This window comes from Salvelinus namaycush, chromosome 26, assembly GCF_016432855.1.
Source record: "Salvelinus namaycush isolate Seneca chromosome 26, SaNama_1.0, whole genome shotgun sequence".
In the NCBI taxonomy this organism is placed as follows: domain Eukaryota; kingdom Metazoa; phylum Chordata; class Actinopteri; order Salmoniformes; family Salmonidae; genus Salvelinus; species Salvelinus namaycush.
Window position 1 is genome coordinate 39459522 of NC_052332.1, and position 20482 is coordinate 39480003.

Below are 20482 nucleotides of genomic sequence, written 5' to 3' on the forward strand. Positions count from 1 at the left end.
AGACAGACCAGTTCCCTACCTCCTCCCGCTGCCACCTGCCTCCTCCATTTTGGGGGTAATGCTGTAATCATAATTGGTTGTACTCTTGGATTGAGCAGACCTTCCCATACAATCCTGATAACTCCGTGAAGAACATAACTCTACCATTACAATTTACAATATAATTTAAGAACAAAATACCATTTTCAAATATCTTTCCTATAAATACAGGTATTTTATCAACCATCACATTTGAATTCAGCCATAATATTAGTTATGATATTTGTTCTATCTTTTCAGGGGGATGAAATTGAAATTGTAGCCAGGTCCGCAATGCTTGTTTGAAAAAGAGAGATACTTTGAAAAACGTATCATTTTCAATTAATCGAAAATGAGTCATGGCAACCTGCACAAAGGCTTAAAGGCCATTTTTAAACAATGGGTGAGCTTTTCTTAGTAATCTACTTGAGAACCATTTAGGGTTCAAGTAAAACTTTTGAATAAGTGAAGCTTTTAGAGAGAGGTTTAGTGATTTTATATTTAATAATCTTAACCCACCCAAATCATATTCATTGTATTGACAGGCACGCTTTATTGTGTCTGGTTTAGCAACCTTGATAAAGCAAAATATGTTTTAGCTCATATGATTTGAAAATGTAAATCAGGAGTAGGCAGTGTCATAAGTAAGTGATTAAACTGAGATATGACTAAGGAGTTAATCAGGGCAATTTTTACCTATCCATGGTTGCAGGATATTGTCTATTTTTATAAGTTTTCTATTGAAATTTATTGTGGAGTGCTCATTTATATCTTTTGTGATATGAATACCAAGTATGGCTACTTTACCGCCAGCCCATTTTTATAGATAAACTGCAAGGTAATGTAAAAGTTCTATTTTTTTTAAAGATCCAATACATAATATTGTACACCTATCATAATTAGGTTTTAGTCCAGAAAAGTTATCTAGATCTTCAATGAGACATTGCAGGGATACAGCATGCGGACTTAATAGAAAACATGAGTCATCGGCATACATGGACACCTTTGTTTTTAAGCTTTGGATTTCTAATCCTCTAATGTTGTTATTTGATCTGATTTTAATAGCTAGCATTTTGATGGCATTAACGAATAGATATGGTGACAGTGGACACCCTTGTTTAACTCCTCTTGTCATTTCAGAACTCTCTGAGAAGTAGCCGCTGTGTACTATTTTACACCTGGGGTTGTTATACTTTACTTTTACCCATTTTATAAGCGAAGCACTGAAAAATCATTGAAAAAATCCAGGCATTTATAAATAAAATCCAGTCTTTCTTTATCAAATGCCTTTTCAAAATCCGCTATAAATACCAGGCCTGGCTTCTTAGCTGTACCATGATGTTCTGTTATTTCTAGTAGTTGTCATATATTATCTGCAATGTATCATCCATGTAAAAAACCTGTCTGATCACGATGAACAATACCTGGTAAAACCCTTTTAATTCTGAGTGCTATGCATTTCGCTAGTATTTTTGCATCACAACATTGAAGTGTAAGGGGCCTCCAGTTTTTTAGATAGACTGGGTCTTTATATTTGCCATCTGGGTCTTGTTTTAATAATATTGAAATCAGACCTACCTGCTGAGTACCTGACAGACTACCATTTCTATAGAAGTAGTTAAAACAAGATAACAATGGAGCTTTGAGTATATCAAAAAAGGCTTGATATACCTCTACCGGTATGCCATCAAGCCCTGGGGTTTTTCCAGACTGAAAGGATTTAATAGCCTCAAAAAGTTATTTCTCTGTAATTTGATCTTCGCACTGATCTTTCTGTACTGTACATTTGTTAATTTTCCATTTGATTTACTATTTGGAAAGAATTCCTTACAGTAATCTTTATTCAGTGGGTGAGGATGAGACGGAAAAGAGAACATCTGCTTAAAATATTTAGCTTCCTCTTTTAAAATATAATTCGGAGAATCATAGATGACTCCGTCTTCAGTAACGAGTTTCTCCAATATATTTTTGTTAGTGTTCCTGTGTTGGAGATTCAGGAAGAATCTGGTGCATTTTTCTCCATATTCCATCCAGTTAGCTTTATTTTTGTAATATATTATATTAGATAGTTCTTGAATAATTTCCTCCAGTTCTTTTAGTTTTTCCTGTAACTTATTTTGTATCTCTGTAGTATCGTTTTTATTGCTATCTACCTGTACTATTAGTTCATGGACTTCCCTTGTTAGTCTTGTTTCTTTAGACAGAAACTGCTTTTTTTAAATTATTGATGAATATTGAATTAATGACCTCTAAAGGTACGTTTAAAGGTATCCCAAACATTAAGGGGGTTTGCTGAACCTATATTATACTGGAAGAATTCAGTTATAAATAATTTTGTTTTAGTAAAAAATAAATTGTCCTCCAGTCAACTTTGATTACATTTCCAATATCCCCGTTCACGTGGAAATTTAATAAGAATTATGTGAAGGCCAATTAGCTGATGATCCGATCGCATTCTGTCTCCTATTAAAACCTTTTTAAACCTTTGATGCAAGAGAGAAAGAGACAAGAAAGTAGTCAAGACGACTAGCTTGATTAAGTCTCCTCCATGTATATCTCACTACATCTGGGGTTTTCAGTCTCTAAATATCCACTATTTCTAATGTGTCCATAATATTTGTGAATTCCTTAAGGGCATGGTGATGATAGTTTGTAGAGTGATTACCTTTACATTGAGGTACTTAACACTGTGTTATAGTCTCCTACCATAATGATTTGATCATTTGTTGCCTGTAAGTTCAATAAATTGGTATAAATGTTTTTGAAGAAGTATGGATCATCCTGATTTAGACCATATGGATTAATGAGCCAAGTCTCTTTTTCATCCACTTTCATATTCAAAAAGATCCACCTTCCTTGAGAATCATTCTTGACTATTTGCACATTCAGATCGCAATTTTTGTTAATTAATATCATCACACCTTTTTGAGTTCCTTCGTCCATGACAGAAATTTATTTCACCACCTCATTCCTTTTTCCACGGAACTTCATCTAATGATGTATTACGTTTCCTGTAAACAGTAGATGTTATATACCTTTTCTTTTAGCCACGTAAAGACTAATCTCCTTTTTTTATAATCTGCTAAACCGTTACAATTATAACTGGCTACAGTTATTTCGCCCCTTACTATAACTAGATACTATTCTCAGTCTAAATTGACCATAATTAGTGCTTGTAAAGTCACTGCAAAGAGAGGTATTACGAAGGTCAAAATTAGAGCTTTCAATTGTCTGATATTTAGAATTCAAGAAACAGGTTCTAGCAATATTTATTTTATTCCCTTGCCTCTTTGCCTGTGAGCCAATGCCACAGACGTTAGAACATTGAGACAAGAAATGATGTGTGTAGTAAATTGGAGTAGGTTGATGTGTATGATATTGGATGTGAGTTAGTGAGAGTGTGTATGTCTGGATAAGAGTAAGGCTATAATTGGCTAGGTTAATAATAACCTTAATAATAATAACACATCCCAGCATTTCCATAGCAATTGACATTTCACATGATCATGAAAGAGACCTTGCATTACTTAAGAGACGGCTTCACTACAGAAGAAATGTATTCCGTACAATATGTTATTATTCCCCAATGGCCCTGTTCTGATATCTTGTTGTTGTAAACATAGAAACACATGTAGATGAAGACATGAAAAAGATAGACAAACAAAAAACATATTAAATTATAGAAAAGTTCTCGACAATAGAGAGAGAGGGAGAGAAAAGAGAGAGAGAAGAGAGAGCGAGAGAGAGAACAAGTGTGTGTGTGTGTGTGTGTGTGTGTGTGTGTGTGTGTGTGTGTGTGTGTGTGTGTGTGTGTGTGTGTGTGTGTGTGTGTGTGTGTGTGTGTGTGTGTGTGTGTGTGTGTGTGTGTGTGTGTGTGTGTGTGTGTGTGTGTGTGTAAGTCCATTTGTGTACGCGAGCATGTAATTGAGTGTGTGTATGTTCATATCAACTTCATAGTGTTAAGATATTTTTACAGTTGCCATATTATTAAAAAAATTCGTAACCTGAAGTCCCTGTAGAATTTAGTGCAGCCACGGTGTTATGGAGCTGTCTCGGAATAGCTGTCCATCTATAAAGAGTTTGTCCACAATGAGAAAGGCACGCTTACCCTTCTCCCTTTGTTGCCTCTGTACCGGATGCAATCTCTTACGATGTTTGTTTATCTCCCTTGGAAATTGGTAATTGAGACTGAATTTGGTCCCTTTAAGCTCCCTTCCCCTGCTTTTGATCAGCTCCTAGTGTAATGTGTCTGTGTGTAGCTGGTGTGGATGAGTCAGGCGCAGGACAGCAGATATGAGTAATATAGTAATTATACTCAACAATAATCACAATACACGTCAATAAATCCAAAGGCCACAATAACGGACCACAATACAACAAACAATCACTCACAAACAAACATGGGGGAACAGAGGGTTAAATAATGAACAAGTAATTGGGGAATTGACACCAGGTGTGTAAGACAAAGACAAAACAAATGGAAAATGAAAAGTGGATCGGCGATGGATAGAAGGCCGGTGACGGCGACCGCCGAAGTGACAGGTAGTGTTCACATTTTGTGATGATCGGTCGGCGACCCTTGGTCTTGTCGCTCTGAGCTCCAAGTCTGTGTACTCGGTGGAAAGCTACTTTGTTTACAATCTCTAGGAAGTTTCAAGGCGGATAGCATGAACTCTCTGATCGCCCCCTCCGGATTATTGGATGCTTCCTCAGGAATCCCAGAAAATATTAGAAACCTGTTTGACTCCGTTCCATTAATTCCATTCCTGCGATTCCAATAAGCCCGTCCTCCTATAGCAACTCCCACCAGCCTCCATTGGGGACAGGGTTGTATTCACTAAACAAAACCGAGGCAAACGGGCTGAAATTTGCGGCAGTACATATGACAACTTTCCAATAAGAAACGCCTGCTTTCTTTTACGTTGCCAAAACGTTTTTTTTTTCAAAGCTTTTCTATGACGTGGACTAATGCATATGTCTGGTAAACGTGGTTCACTTCTTCTGCTTTGAAAGTGACGGCGGCAGATTGAAAAGAACTGTGGCTGTCTCGCCACATGTTTTACGGCAGCTCTGATACTGTTACAGTGCCAGTTATATTACACCATCGTTGTGAACTTCCTATTCGTTGACACAAGGCAGGTAAGTGTGAGGTGGTCTAGTAAAACAAGTTGTATTGACACAAGCTGGGTTTATTTTGGACTGAATGAAGGATCAGTTTTGTGGGTTTCTCTTCCTCCTCTTGTCCACCACCTCTCCTCCTCCTCCTCCTCTTCTCATTTATATGGATATGAAGGGAGAGGGAGTAAGTTGTTCTGAGACAGACACAAATAGAGGAGAATATACTGCTGCTTTATTAAACTTGATTAATTCACTCTCTGACTTGATTTCTGTCTCTCTCCTCTCTTCTTTCTCTCTATGTATTCCTGCTACCCACTTCTCTCACTCCATCCTCTCTGTTTTACACCCTTCTCTTGTTCAACTACTTTCCATTTCTCTCTCTCTCTCTCTCTCTCTCTCTCTCTCTCTCTCTCTCTCTCTCTCTCTCTCTCTCTCTCTCTCTCTCTCTCTCTCTCTCTCTCTCTCTGTCTCTCTCTCTCTCTTCTTTCTCTCTATGTATTCCTGCTACCCACTTCTCTCACTCCATCCTCTCTGTTTTACACCCTTCTCTTGTTCAACTACTTTCCATTTCTCTCTCTCTCTCTCTCTCTCTCTCTCTCTCTCTCTCTCTCTCTCTCTCTCTCTCTCTCTGTCTCTCTCTCTCTCTCTGTCTCTCTCTCTCTCTCTCTCTCTCTCTCTCTCTCTCTCTCTGTCTCTCTCTCTCTCTCTCTGTCTCTCTCTCTCTCTCTCTCTCTCTCTCTCTCTCTCTCTCTCTCTCTCTCTCTCTCTCTCTCTCTCTCTCTCTCTCTCTCTCTCTCTCTCTCTCTCTTTGTCTCTTTCTTTCTCTCTCTCTCTCTTTCTCTCTCTCTTTCTCTCTCTCTTTGTCTCTCTCTCTCTCTCTCTCTCTCTCTCTCTCTCTCTCTCTCTCTCTCTCTCTCTCTCTCTCTAGTGAACGGGAATCCGACCAGTCAGCTGTCCACTCCTGGCTCGGGGAAATCTCCAAGCCCCTCCCCTTCCGGCCCTGCTTCAGACCTCAGACCACGCAGGGTAAGACAACGCACACGCACAGATAGACACACAGACAGAAAGACAGACAGACAGACCCCCCCATTCTCTATAACACACTCCTTCTATGTTCTCAGGAAAACAACAAGGCCCAGTCTACAGCCTAGAGTCACTAGAGAATGGAGAAACTACAAATCCCACAATCCTTAGAGTTTCAGAAGGGTCCGACCCTTTGACCTGTCACGCTGCTGCTTCAGGAATTCTGGAAATTCCCTGGCTCACGTTACAATTCCGATGATATTAGTTCCTTACTGATATTTCCTTGACTGTTTCTTCCCGTGTTGATGGTTTGTCAGTATTTCTTCCCGTGTTGATGGTTTGTCAGTAGTCTCTTGACGTTGTGGAGATCTGATGGAGAGGTTTCTGCCTTTCGGTAGTGTGACACCTCACTCCTTACATAGTGCAGTACTGTCAGTCACTTATCTCCTTTAGATACTTCCCGTATAGCCAGATAGTGACCGAAAGGTAGTGCACTATTTAGGGAATAGGGTGCCATGTGTCATCTAGCCACTGATAATGTATTTTGACTGTAGCTTAAAGCTAGCCACTGATACTGTATTAGAATGTGCTGTAACGGGAGCATGCAACTCAAGTGGAAGAATGACTGCGTCCACAATTCGCAACCTTTTCCCTACATAGGGCACTATGTCCGGGTGCTATTTTGGATCCGGCCAAATGTGTTTCTCTAAGAGATGAGAGAAGATGGCTGTGATGGTAATTCAGATACTAATGAGGTTTTAATGCTGTCCTCAATCCCAGGCCTACCTCTCTCACTGCAGAGCTTTCCTGTGTGTGTGTGTGTGTGTGTGTGTGTGTGTGTGTGTGTGTGTGTGTGTGTGTGTGTGTGTGTGTGTGTGTGTGTGTGTGTGTGTGTGTGTGTGTGTGTGTGTGTGTGTGACGTGACGTGACGTGCAGAGTTTGATTGATATGGTCAGGCATGACTAATCGATCGTGGAATTTGACCCTCAAGCCTTCTAAACAATTAGTTGATTATTGATTAGGATGACCCACTCTCCTCTCCTCTCCCCTCATCCTCTTTCCTCCTTTCTTCTCCTCTCCTCTCCAGAGAAACACACACACACATATGCTGTAGCATGAATGTAGAGCCCTAAATGCTGTCTCACAGCCCCTCTGACCTTTACTGAATGTAGAGCCCTAAACGCTGTCTCACTGCCCCTCTGACCTTTACTGAATGTAGAGCCCTAAACGCTGTCTCACAGCCCCTCTGACCTTTACTGAATGTAGAGCCCTAAATGCTGTCTCACTGCCCCTCTGACCTTTACTGAATGTAGAGCCCTAAACACTGTCTCACAGCCCCTCTGACCTTTACTGAATGTAGAGCCCTAAACGCTGTCTCACAGCCCCTCTGACCTTTACTGAATGTAGAGCCCTAAACACTGTCTCACAGCCCCTCTGACCTTTACTGAATGTAGAGCCCTAAACGCTGTCTCATAGCCGCTCTGACCTTTACTGAATGTAGAGCCCTAAATGCTGTCTCACAGCCCCTCTGACCTTTACTGAATGTAGAGCCCTAAATGCTGTCTCACAGCCCCTCTGACCTTTACTGAATGTAGAGCCCTAAATGCTGTCTCACAGCCCCTCTGACCTTTACTGAATGTAGAGCCTTAAACGTTCTCACAGCCCCTCTGACCTTTACTGAATGTAGAGCCCTAAACGCTGTCTCACAGCCCCTCTGACCTTTACTGAATGTAGAGCCCTAAACGTTCTCACAGCCCCTCTGACCTTTACTGAATGTAGAGCCCTAAACGCTGTCTCACAGCCCCTCTGACCTTTACTGAATGTAGAGCCCTAAACACTGTCTCACAGCCCCTCTGACCTTTACTGAATGTAGAGCCCTAAATGCTGTCTCACAGCCCCTCTGACCTTTACTGAATGTAGAGCCCTAAATGCTGTCTCACAGCCCCTCTGACCTTTACTGAATGTAGAGCCCTAAATGCTGTCTCACAGCCCCTCTGACCTTTACTGAATGTAGAGCCTTAAACGTTCTCACAGCCCCTCTGACCTTTACTGAATGTAGAGCCCTAAACGCTGTCTCACAGCCCCTCTGACCTTTACTGAATGTAGAGCCCTAAACGTTCTCACAGCCCCTCTGACCTTTACTGAATGTAGAGCCCTAAACACTGTCTCACAGCCCCTCTGACCTTTACTGAATGTAGAGCCCTGAACGCTGTCTCACAGCCCCTCTGACCTTTACTGAATGTAGAGCCCTAAACGCTGTCTCACAGCCCCTCTGACCTTTACTGAATGTAGAGCCCTAAACGTTCTCACAGCCCCTCTGACCTTTACTGAATGTAGAGCCCTAAACACTGTCTCACAGCCCCTCTGACCTTTACTGAATGTAGAGCCCTGAACGCTGTCTCACAGCCCCTCTGACCTTTACTGAATGTAGAGCCCTAAACACTGTCTCACAGCCCCTCTGACCTTTACTGAATGTAGAGCCCTAAACACTGTCTCACAGCCCCTCTGACCTTTACTGAATGTAGAGCCCTAAACACTGTCTCACAGCCCCTCTGACCTTTACTGAATGTAGAGCCCTAAATGCTGTCTCATAGCCCCTCTGACCTTTACTGAATGTAGAGCCCTAAACGCTGTCTCACAGCCCCTCTGACCTTTACTGAATGTAGAGCCCTAAACGCTGTCTCACAGCCCCTCTGACCTTTACTGAATGTAGAGCCCTAAACACTGTCTCACAGCCCCTCTGACCTTTACTGAATGTAGAGCCCTAAACGCTGTCTCACAGCCCCTCTGACCTTTACTGAATGTAGAGCCCTAAACGCTGTCTCACAGCCCCTCTGACCTTTACTGAATGTAGAGCCCTAAATGCTGTCTCATAGCCCCTCTGACCTTTACTGAATGTAGAGCCCTAAACGCTGTCTCACAGCCCCTCTGACCTTTACTGAATGTAGAGCCCTAAACACTGTCTCACAGCCCCTCTGACCTTTACTGAATGTAGAGCCCTAAATGCTGTCTCACAGCCCCTCTGACCTTTACTGAATGTAGAGCCCTAAATGCTGTCTCACAGCCCCTCTGACCTTTACTGAATGTAGAGCCCTAAACGCTGTCTCACAGCCCCTCTGACCTTTACTGAATGTAGAGCCCTAAACACTGTCTCACAGCCCCTCTGACCTTTACTGAATGTAGAGCCCTAAACGCTGTCTCACAGCCCCTCTGACCTTTACTGAATGTAGAGCCCTAAATGCTGTCTCACAGCCCCTCTGACCTTTACTGAATGTAGAGCCCTAAATGCTGTCTCACAGCCCCTCTGACCTTTACTGAATGTAGAGCCCTAAACGCTGTCTCACAGCCCCTCTGACCTTTACTGAATGTAGAGCCCTAAACGCTGTCTCACAGCCCCTCTGACCTTTACTGAATGTAGAGCCCTAAACGCTGTCTCACAGCCCCTCTGACCTTTACTGAATGTAGAGCCCTAAATGCTGTCTCACAGCCCCTCTGACCTTTACTGAATGTAGAGCCCTAAATGCTGTCTCACAGCCCCTCTGACCTTTACTGAATGTAGAGCCCTAAACGCTGTCTCACAGCCCCTCTGACCTTTACTGAATGTAGAGCCCTCTGACCTTTAATGAATGTTCCAGCAGCTAACAGCTGTACTCTCTCACCCCCCTCTCTCTCTCTCGCTCTCTCTCTCTCTCTCTCTCTCTCTCTCTCTCTCTCTCTCTCTCTCTCTCTCTCTCTCTCTCTCTCTCTCTCTCTCTTACGCTGTGGTCAGTCAATGATCAGCCGACCAGGGAATAACTGAGTATCCTATTGGATAGTCAGTTAGGACTCCATAGTACTTTTTTTTCAATGAGTAAAGAAGATGAATCCGCATTGGTCAGCCAGTTATTTTCCAGACTACAATTGGTCAGCAAGTATTTCCAGATCAGTGCAGGTGAAGGAGAGATGAACGAAAGGAGACAAGGAGTGGAAACCACTCTAGACTATTGAGACACTGACTGTCTGTTCTACTGAGTAACCTAGCAGGACTCATCAGACAAGCACTAGCGAGAGCAAGTTGCTACAACTATTTCTATCTCTCTGGGTGTTCTGATTTGGCCTCGTAATATCACTTATTCAAATGTTCAGGCTTAGTGAATCAGGAGAGTTGGAGTGTATTTCTGGGCTGGAGATTATTATTCAGCTGCCTTTGTGTTGCTGTGACACCCTGTAAGCCTTGGGAGCATAGCTGTGCTGAGGAATGGAGGGTCACAGATTATTATAGCCCACCTCTCTCTCTCTCTCTCTCTCTCTCTCTCTCTCTCTCTCTCTCTCTCTCTCTCTCTCTCTCTCTCTCTCTCTCTCTCTCTCTCTCTCTCTCTCTCTCATTTATTTATTTATATATAGAGAACTACAGTATATAGAGTTCAGTGCGTTCCTGGGTACAGACAAGGTGTATTTTTAGTAGTTCTCTCTCTGTCTCTAAAAGCTGAGAGAGAGAACAGTACCCACCCACACATGCACACACTCTAGCCCTTAACAGTAGTATACTGCCATGTCCACTGGTAAACCGTATGACCCGCTCACATCATGCAGGATCACTTTCAGACTAATGGCTTTTCCCTTCCAGCCACTCAGTAATGGATTATACTGTGTGTAGCCTACATGGTCTAGTCGTTTATTATGGAGCCTTGGAGCTACTTGGTTATGTAGGTTACATGTAGAGTACAGTACAGCAGTATGGTTCAGTACAGCAGTATGGTACAGTACAGCAGTATGGTTCAGTACAGCAGTATGGTTCAGTACAGCAGTATGGTTCAGTACAGCAGTATGGTTCAATACAGTACAGCAGTATGGTTCAATACAGCAGTATGGTTCAGTACAGCAGTATGGTTCAGTACAGCAGTATGGTTCAATACAGTACAGCAGTATGGTTCAATACAGCAGTATGGTTCACTACAGCAGTATGGTTCAATACAGTACAGCAGTATGGTTCAATACAGTACAGCAGTATGGTTCAATACAGCAGTATGGTTCAGTACAATACAGCAGTATGGTTCAGTACAGTAGCATGGTTCAGTACAGCAGTATGGTTCAGTACAGTACAGTAGTATGGTTCAGTACAGCAGTATGGTTCAGTACAGTACAGTAGTATGGTTCAGTACAGCAGTATGGTTCAGTACAGTAGTATGGTTCAGTACAGCAGTATGGTTCAGTACAGTAGTATGGTTCAGTACAGCAGTATGGTTCAGTACAGCAGTATGGTTCAGTACAGCAGTATGGTTCAGTACAGTAGAGTTCTCTCCCTCTCCTCTCCACTTCTCTCCATCTTCCCCCTCTCCACTTCTCTCCCCTCTCCCCTCTCCATTTCTCTCCCCTCTCCACTTCTCTCCCCTCTCCCCTCTCCCCTCTCCACTTCTCTCCATCTCTCCCCACCTCTTTTCCATCCCTCTTTTCTCTCTCTTTACCCCCAATCTCTCCCACTATCTTTCTCCCCATGTCTCCCCTCCCTCTCTTTCTCTCCTACACCTTTTCACCTATCTTTCTCTCCCCCTCGTTCTCTCTGGCTCACAGGATATTGGCTGTTGGTTCTCTCTGTGTCACACACACACACTGTAACATATTCTTGCGGCTGCTGGTTAAACCAGTGTGATTTGTTTTTAATCCTCTCAGAGCTGAACGTTGCTCTCTAAACTACAAGACTGGGTTTTCTTTACACTACAATACTGGTTTCTTCTGTTCTCTTCTACTCAGAACTGCTTTCCTTCTGGACTGAGAGGGAAAATACACTTTAGTTTACGTGTGTGTGTATGTGTGTGTGTGTGTGTGTGTGTGTGTGTGTGTGTGTGTGTATGTGTGTGTGTGTGTGTGTGTGTGTGTGTGTGTGTGTGTGTGTGTGTGTGTGTGTGTGTGTGTGTGTGTGTGTGTGTGTGTGTGTGTGTGTGTGTGTGTGTGTGTGTGTGTGTGTGTGTGTGTGTGTGAGTGAGTTGGAATGTCATTGTATCGCAGTATCTCACTCTCTCATCTTCCTCTCTCTCATCCTCCTCTCTCTCTCTCTCTCTGTCCATTCTTCAGTCTCTCCTCAGTCATGTGTCAGTGTCTCATCACCTAGAACACCATCCATTGAGTTGCATCCTCCTCTCATTCTCTGTTTGGTTATTTACATCTGTACAGGTGCGTAACCAGGTGCGTAACCAGGTGCGTAACCAGGTGCGTAGCCAGGTGCGTAGCCAGGTGCGTAGCCAGGTGCGTAACTCAAATCCACCTGCACATTGTGTGTGTTCTTGTTGTTCTTGCATCTGTTACTTTGTGTACATGTCTTCACCCACAATGCATCACAGTAGATGTTGTTGTATGTCTTTTACTGAAGCAATAAGAGAAACAGCCAACCAGACACAATCTCTCCCTCCGAGAGAGAGAGAGAGAGAGAGAGAGAGAGAGAGAGAAAGGAGAGGAGAGAGCGAGGGAGAGAGAGAGAGAGAGAGAGAGAGAGAGAGAGAGAGAGAGAGAGAATTTACAGTACCAGTCAAAACTTTGGACACACCTACTCATTCAAGGGTTTTTCTTGATTTTTACTATTTTCTACATTGTAGAATACTAGTGAAGACATTAAAACTGTGAAATAACACATATGGAATCATGTAGTAACCAAAAAAATGTTAAACAAATCAAAATGTATTTGAGATTCTTCAAAGTAGCCACCCTTTGCCTTGATGACAGCTTTGCACACTTTTGGCATTCTCTCAACCAGCTTCAAGAGGAAGTCACCTGGAATGCTTTTTGAACAGTCTTGAAGGACTTCCCACATATGCTGAGAACTTGTTGGCTGAAAAGGAAATGACAAGATGATAAAAAACATAAAGAAAAACTCTTGAATGAGTAGGTGTGTCCAAACTTTTGACGGGTACTGTAGTATATATTCTCTCTCTTTCTCTTTCTTTGCCTCTTGTCTCTTTCATCTAATGTCTTGGTTTGCTGCTGTTCTCTGTTGTATTTTTATTTTCTTTGTTTCTTTTGTCGATTTTTTTTTTCTCTGATGTCATATAATTTTTATGTGATTTTTATTTCCTGACCATTATCCTTGATCATTGATCATTATCCATTGTTCGTTATCATTGTCGATGTTGTGTCCCTGTCAATACGGCTCTATGTTTGTTGAAGAAGGTGTTATTTAATCCCCAGTCCTTGGGACCCAAAGAGGTTTCTTCAACTAATCAACTAATCATCTTTAGTTAATCAGGTGTGTAGTACTAGGGGGGAAAAAAAATAAATAAAAAGTCACCTTTTTGGTCCCCAGGACCAGGATTGGGAAACACTGGTTTATAGTTTGGGTGTAAACATTGTACATACATATAGTTGTCTCTCCATACTCATTCCCTAAACTCTGAACACTGAGACATCCCACCACTAAGTATTATTTCATAGGTAAATCATAGGTATTATTATGATGCGTGTCGTTTGTATTAAATACATCAACTGTCAGATTTGTCTCAGTCTTTTACCAGAACTTTTACCAGAACCAAGTAGAATTACTTTCCCAGCATGTGTTTGTGTGTGTGTGTGTGTGTGTTTGCGTGTGTGTGTGTGTGTGTGAGTGTGTGTGTGAGTGTGTGTCTCCTAGGAGTTCCTGGCTGATGGGAGCGTTTCAGTGAGATAGTGGTGAAACCGTTGAGTCATTTTCTGTTCCTCTCATCTTCTCTCCTAAAGCAGGATATTCTTTCCCTCCTTCATCAAATAAGTGTCTTCTAAGAGATTACACACACACACACTTTCTGGGATACTTCTGGCACAGGACACCACCTGAAACACACACACACACACACACACACACACACACACACACACACACACACACACACACACACACACACACACACACACACACACACACACACACACAGTAGATCTGCATGAAATAGTCTTTATTTATTTGAGTTTTAATTTCAATTTATTTCAATGGATTTTTTTTCCGTTCTCCACTCCTCTACCTGTAGTTGTAGGTCCTTTAATACAACCCATCGATCAGGAGTCTATCACCTATTGATAAGTTGGGCTGTGTTCCAAATGTCTCTCTATGTCGGGATGGGGGGGGGGGGGGGCACTTACGTCATCTCGGAGCATGTTGGACAGGAAGTTCATCATGACGCTGTGCTTTCTGGGATACTTCTGGCACAGGACACCACCTGAAACACACACACACACACACACACACACACACACACACACACACACACACACACACACACACACACACACACACACACACACACACACACACACACACACCCAGCAGTCAGGTGATAGTAGAAGTACCCTAGTTTGGAAATAGATTAAAGTAGTTGTGGTTTGTTTAAAATATGCAGAATGATGCTATAGGCTATAGTATAACTTTATAATGACTTTATGTAGGGGATAGGGTCTCATTTGAAATTTAGGTCTGTTGTGGGACAGTAACTGTAGTCTTAGCAGCGGTGGTTTCGCTCACAGGTCGTTGGTAGTCATCACAGTCTTGTGTTTATAGTCCTCGTTGTTTCACTAGTTCGTTCAGCAGTGGTCAGTGCACTCTTAGGAAAAAAGGGATACAAATAGGTTCTTCGACTGTTCCCATAGGAGAACCCTTTTTGGTTCCGGGTAGCACCCATTTCAGTTCCATATAGAACATGGAACCCAAAAGGGTTCTACCTGGAACCAAAAAGGGTTCTTCACAGAATTATCCTATGGGGACCGTAAAAGGAAGAACCGTTTTAGGTTCTAGATTGCACATTTTTTGCTAAGGGTGTTTTCACAATTGGTGACAATTTTTGTAAACTCAGTGCGGTTTGTTGATTTTCTTTGTGTGCAATGTGAACACTCCAATGGAAGTCAGACCTCTCAAAGAGCCCCCGAAGCAAACCGAACTGACACCATCTCAAGAGGTGGCCTGAGTTCGGTTAGCTTGAATTCCACGGTCTGGTTCCCTTTGTTAGGGCAATGTGAACACAAATCTCCCCAGGTTGGTTTGTAGTGAGAAGACAATATAATTGTTGAGAATCACAACATTGGGTAGCAGCCTACATTTTTCAATTGGGTGTACAATTTTCAATTACAGAATTATTTTAATCTGCTGTTATTCTTCTGCTATTTATTCTGTCACCAATAATATACTAATGTTAATAGTATCTTCTGATTACAATAATTATGTCTCATATTTTAACTAAATGTAATCTAATCTATAAGCTTCCAAAATATAAGTGTCTGTCTGTCTGTCTGTCTGTCTGTCTGTCTGTCTGTCTGTCTGTCTGTCTGTCTGTCTGTCTGTCTGTCCGTCTAAAACATTCTGATGGAATGACTTGTCCTGCACTTTGTAAAAACCCAGAGTGCATTGAGTGAATGTTGGAAAAAGATCTAGGTTCCTTTTACTAAACATAGCGATGTGAATGCAAAGAGGACTCGGTCCAATAAAAAGGTTAAATGAACTGGTAAAAGAGTTGAGTCCTTATTCAAAGGCAAGGGCAGTGTGAATACAAAGAGAACCGAGTTCTTTTGCTTTTTTGCCCCAGAGTTAACTTTAAAGAGGACTGAGATTGTTTATTTTAAATAGGATTATTAAGTGCCTTCGGAAAGTATTCAGACCCCTTAACTTTTTCCACATTTGGTTACGTTACAGCCTTATTCTGTAATGGATTAAATAAATAAAAAATCCTCAGAAAACTACACACAACACCCCGTAATGTCAAAGCGAAAACAGATTTTCTCATATTTTTGCAAATTTATTAACAATAAAAAAGAGAAATAACTTACTTAGATACTGTAAGTATTCAGACCCCTATGCTATGAAACTCGAAATTGAGCTCAGATGCATCCTGTTTCCATTTATCATCCTTGAGAGTCCACCTGTGGTAAATTCAATTGATTGGACATGATTTGGAAAGGCACACACCTGTCAATGTAAGGTCGCACAGTTGACAGTGCATGTCAGAGCAAAAACCAAGCCATGAGGTTGAAGGAATTGTCCGTAGAGCTCCGAGACAGGATTGTGTCGAGGCACAGATCTGGGGAAGGGTACCAAAAAATGTCTGCAGCATTGAAGGTCCCCAAGAACACAGCAGCCTCCATCATTATTAAATGGAAGAAGTTTGGAACCACCAAGAATCTTCCTAGAGCTGTCCGCCAAGGCCAAACTGAGCATTTGGGGGAGAAGGGAGGTGACCAAGAACCTTATGGTCACTCTGACAGAGCTCTAGAGTTTATTTGTGGAGATGGGAGAACCTTCCAGAAGGGTAACCATCTCTGCAGCACTCCACCAATCAGGCCTTTATGGTGACCAGACGGAAGCGTCTCCTCAGTAAAAGGCACACGACAGCCCGCTTGGAGTTTGTCAAAAGGCACCTGAAGATTCTCAGACCATGAGAAACAAGATTGTCTGGTCTGATGAAACCAAGATTGAACTCTTTGGCCTGAATGCCAAGCGTCATGTCTGGAGGAAACCTGGCACCATCCCTACGGTGAAGCATGGTGGTGGCAGCATCATGCTGTGGGCATGTTTTTCAGCGACAGGGACTGGGAGACTAGTCAGGATCGAGGGAAAGATGAACAGAGTATAGTACAGAGAGATCGTTGATGAAAACCTGCTCCAGAGCTCTCAGGACTTCAGACTGGGAAGAAAGTTCACCTTCCAACAGGACAACATCCCTAAGCACACAGCCAAGACAACACAGGAGTGGCTTCGGGACAAGTCTCTGATTGTCCTTGAGTGGCCCAGCAAGAGCCCGGACTTGAACCCGACCGAACATCTCTTGAGAGAACTGATAATAGCTGTGCAGCAACGCTCCTCATTCAACCTGACAGGGCTTGAGAGGATCTGCAGACAAGAATTGGAGAAACTCCCCAAATACAGGTGTGCCAAGCTAGTAGCGTCATACCCAAGAAGACTCGAAGCTGTAATCACTGCCAAAAGTGCTTCAACAAAGTACTGAGTAAAGGGTCTGAATACTTATGTAAATGTAATATATATATATTTTTATTATAAATTTGCAAAAATGTCTAGAAACCTGGTTTTGCTTGGTCATTATGGGGTATTGTGTGTAGATTGATGAGGAGAAAAAAAAACAATTTAATCCATTTTATAATAAAGCTGTAACCTAACAAAATGTGTCAAGGGATCTGAATACTTTCCGAAGGCACTGTATGTGAAAACACCCTAAGAGTTTGGTTGTGTGTGAGGTGGGCAATAAGCCCAGAATAGTCTTGGGATGCATGCCAAATGACACCCTATTCCCTATCTAGTGCACTACTTTTGACCAAGGCCCAGCACTATGGGTATCACGTTTCAAGGTAAGACCCAGATGCAGACAACGTTGAATTAACAACAGTTTATTAATCTAACAGGGGCAGGCAAAGGGCTGTGAGACATGGGTTTAACTCTGGACACATAAAAGGTGGGTTGTAAACGAAGGGGGCAACAGAAGACAAACAGCAGAGGGGGTAATAGTGTTAGAGATGGGAAACGGGACGATAAACCGGGGGGAGAGTTTGTGGGATTTCACCCGGAGGGGCAGATCCCGAGTGGATAACCATACCTTCTGCCCGAGACGATACCGGGAAGCCCGGGTCCGATGGGGATCCGCTTGTTGTCGATACATGGACACTCAAATGGCGATAGGCCGTGGGCAGAGCAGGGTAGGAGGTTGTTTATTCCACCCACACAAGCTGCTAGCTCCAGATGGTGGGGTTGGCGGAGACCAGGCAGCGCAGAGTAGTCTCGAGGTCCTGTTTGGCTCGCTCCGACTGGCCATTGGACTGGGGGTGGAACCCAGAGTACAGGCTGGCTGACGACCCAATGAGGGTGCAAAACGCCTTCCAGAACCGGGACGAGAACTGAGAAACTCCCGGACCTGTGCCTCCTGGACCTGTTTCCCTGAGTGCCGTCACCAGGCACGAGGTGGGAAGGATGGTCTCGGGCTCCGGGGTGGTAACTGTGGGGCTATAGCGGCGAGACAGGGCATCCGGCTTGATGTTCTTGGCCCCCGGCCGGTAAGAGAGGGAAAAGTTGAGCCGTGTTAACAGCAGGGCTCATCTCGCTTGCCTGGGGTTGAGGCGCTTGGCGGTGTGGAGATACTCCAGGTTTTTGTGGTCCGCCCCTTCCAACCAGTGCCTCCATTCCTCCAACTCCATCTTCACTGCGAGAAGCTCTTGATTCCCCACATCGTAGTCCCTCTCCATGGCGTTGAGGCGGTGGGTGATGAAGGCGCAGGGATGCAGCTTAAGGGCAGAACGTTGGGACAGGACAGCCCCCACTCCGACATCCGAAGCATCGGCCTCCACCACGAACTGGGGGGACAAACCAGAATGGGAGCAGTGTTGAAGCGGTGTTTAACTTCTTGCGGATTAGTGGGACGCTACCGTCCCATTTCGACAATTTCCAGTGAAATTGCAGAGCCCCAAATTAAAATTAAATTACTATAAGTATATTAAACTTTCATGTAATCACAGGGGTAATACATCAAAATAAAGCGTAAATTGTTGTTAATCCAGCCGCCGTGTCAGATTTCAAAAAGGCTTTACGGCGAAAGCAAACCATGCGATTATCTGAGGACAGCGCCCAGCACACAAATGCATAACAAATCATTTTCAACCAGGGAGTTGCGACACGAAAGTCAAAAATAGTGATATAATATATGCCTTACCTTTGAAGATCTTCTTCTGTTGGCACTTCAAAAGGTCCCAGTTACATTACAAATGGTCCTTTTGTTTGATAAAGTCCTTCTTTATATCCATAAAAACTCAGTTTAGCTGGCGCGCTTCAGTCAATAATCCACTCGGTTTCCCTCCTTCAAAATGCAAACAAAATGAATCCCAAACGTTATCCAATAAACTTATCCAAACAAGTCAATCAACGTTTATAATCAAAAAATAGGTACCCTAATACGGTAAATAAATGAAAAAATTTAAGACGGAGAATCGTTATTGTCTTTACCGGAGAAAAATACCAAAGAACGCGATCTCATTCACGAGCTTGGAAACACTACATCCAAAATGGGAGCCACCTAGAAAAACTACAATTTCTGGCTAATTTTTCTAAAAACCAGCCTGAAACTCTTTCTAAAGACTGTTGACATCTAGTGGAAGCCCTAGGAATTGCAATCGGGCACGATTTCGCCCTATTATAAAAGTGCCAGCCATTGAAATCAGTGGTAGGATGAATTCTTTTTTTGGGGGATGGTTTGTCCTAGGGGTTACGCCATTTCAGTTCTATTATACTCACATACAATATTTTAACAGTTTTAGAAATTTTAGAGTGTTTTCTATCCAAATCTACTACTTATATGCATATCCTAGCTTCTGGGCCTGAGTAGCAGGCCGTTTACTTTGGGCACGCTTTTCATCCGGACGTCAAAATACCACCCCCTATCCCAAAGAAGTTAACCTCTCTGGGATATGTGGGACGCTTGCCAACATCCAGTGAAAATGCAGAGCGCCAAATTCAAATAAATTACTATAAAAATGAAATTTTCATGAGATCACACATGCAATACACCAAATTAAAGCTACACTTGTTGTGATGTGTCAGATTTCAAAAAGGCTTTACGACGAAAGCACACCAAACGATTATGTTAGGTCAGTACATAGCCACAGAAAAACACAGCCATTTTTACAGCCAAACAGAGGAGTCACAAAAAGCATGAATAGAGATCAAATGAATCACTAACCTTTGATGATCTTCATCAGATGACACTCATAGGACTTCATGTTACACAATACATGTATGTTTTGTTCGATAAAGTTCATATTTATATCCAAAAATCTCAGTTTACATTGGCGCGTTACGTTCAGTAATGTTTTGCTTCCAAAACATCCGGTGATTTTGCAGAGAGCCACATCAATTTACAGAAATACTCATTATAAATGTTGATGAAAATACATGTGTTATGCATGGAACTTTAGATAAACTTCTCCTTAATGCAACCGCTGTGTCAGATTTCAAAAAAGCTTTACCAAAAAAACACACCATGCAATAATCTGAGTACAGCGCTCAGAGCCCAAACAAGCCAAAGAATATCCGCCATGTTGTGGAGTCAACAAAGTCAGAAATAGCATTATAAATATTCACTTACCTTTGATGATTTTCATCAGAATGCACTCCCAGGAACCCCAGTTCCACAATAAATGTTTGATTTGTTCAATAAAGTCCATAATTTATGTCCAAACACCTCCTTTTGTTTGCGCGTTTAGTACACAATCCAAACTGACGACGCACTAGCAGGTCCAGGCGAAAGATCAGACGAAAAGTCATATTACAGTCCGTAGAAACATGTCAAACTAAGTATAGAATCAATCTTTAGGATGTTTTTATCATAAATCTTCAATA

The 20482-nt window shown here is 42.6% G+C and overlaps 1 protein-coding gene across 1 annotated transcript in view; it reads left to right on the top strand.

Moving 5' to 3' along the window:
- Positions 1-20482, top strand: part of dclk1a (doublecortin-like kinase 1a) — an 85432-nt gene that overhangs the window by 15443 nt on the left and 49507 nt on the right. Inside the window, exon 2 of the mRNA XM_038965541.1 lies at positions 6065-6162. Coding sequence (XP_038821469.1) covers positions 6065-6162 — 98 coding nt within the window. The remainder of the gene's footprint in view (positions 1-6064; positions 6163-20482) is intronic.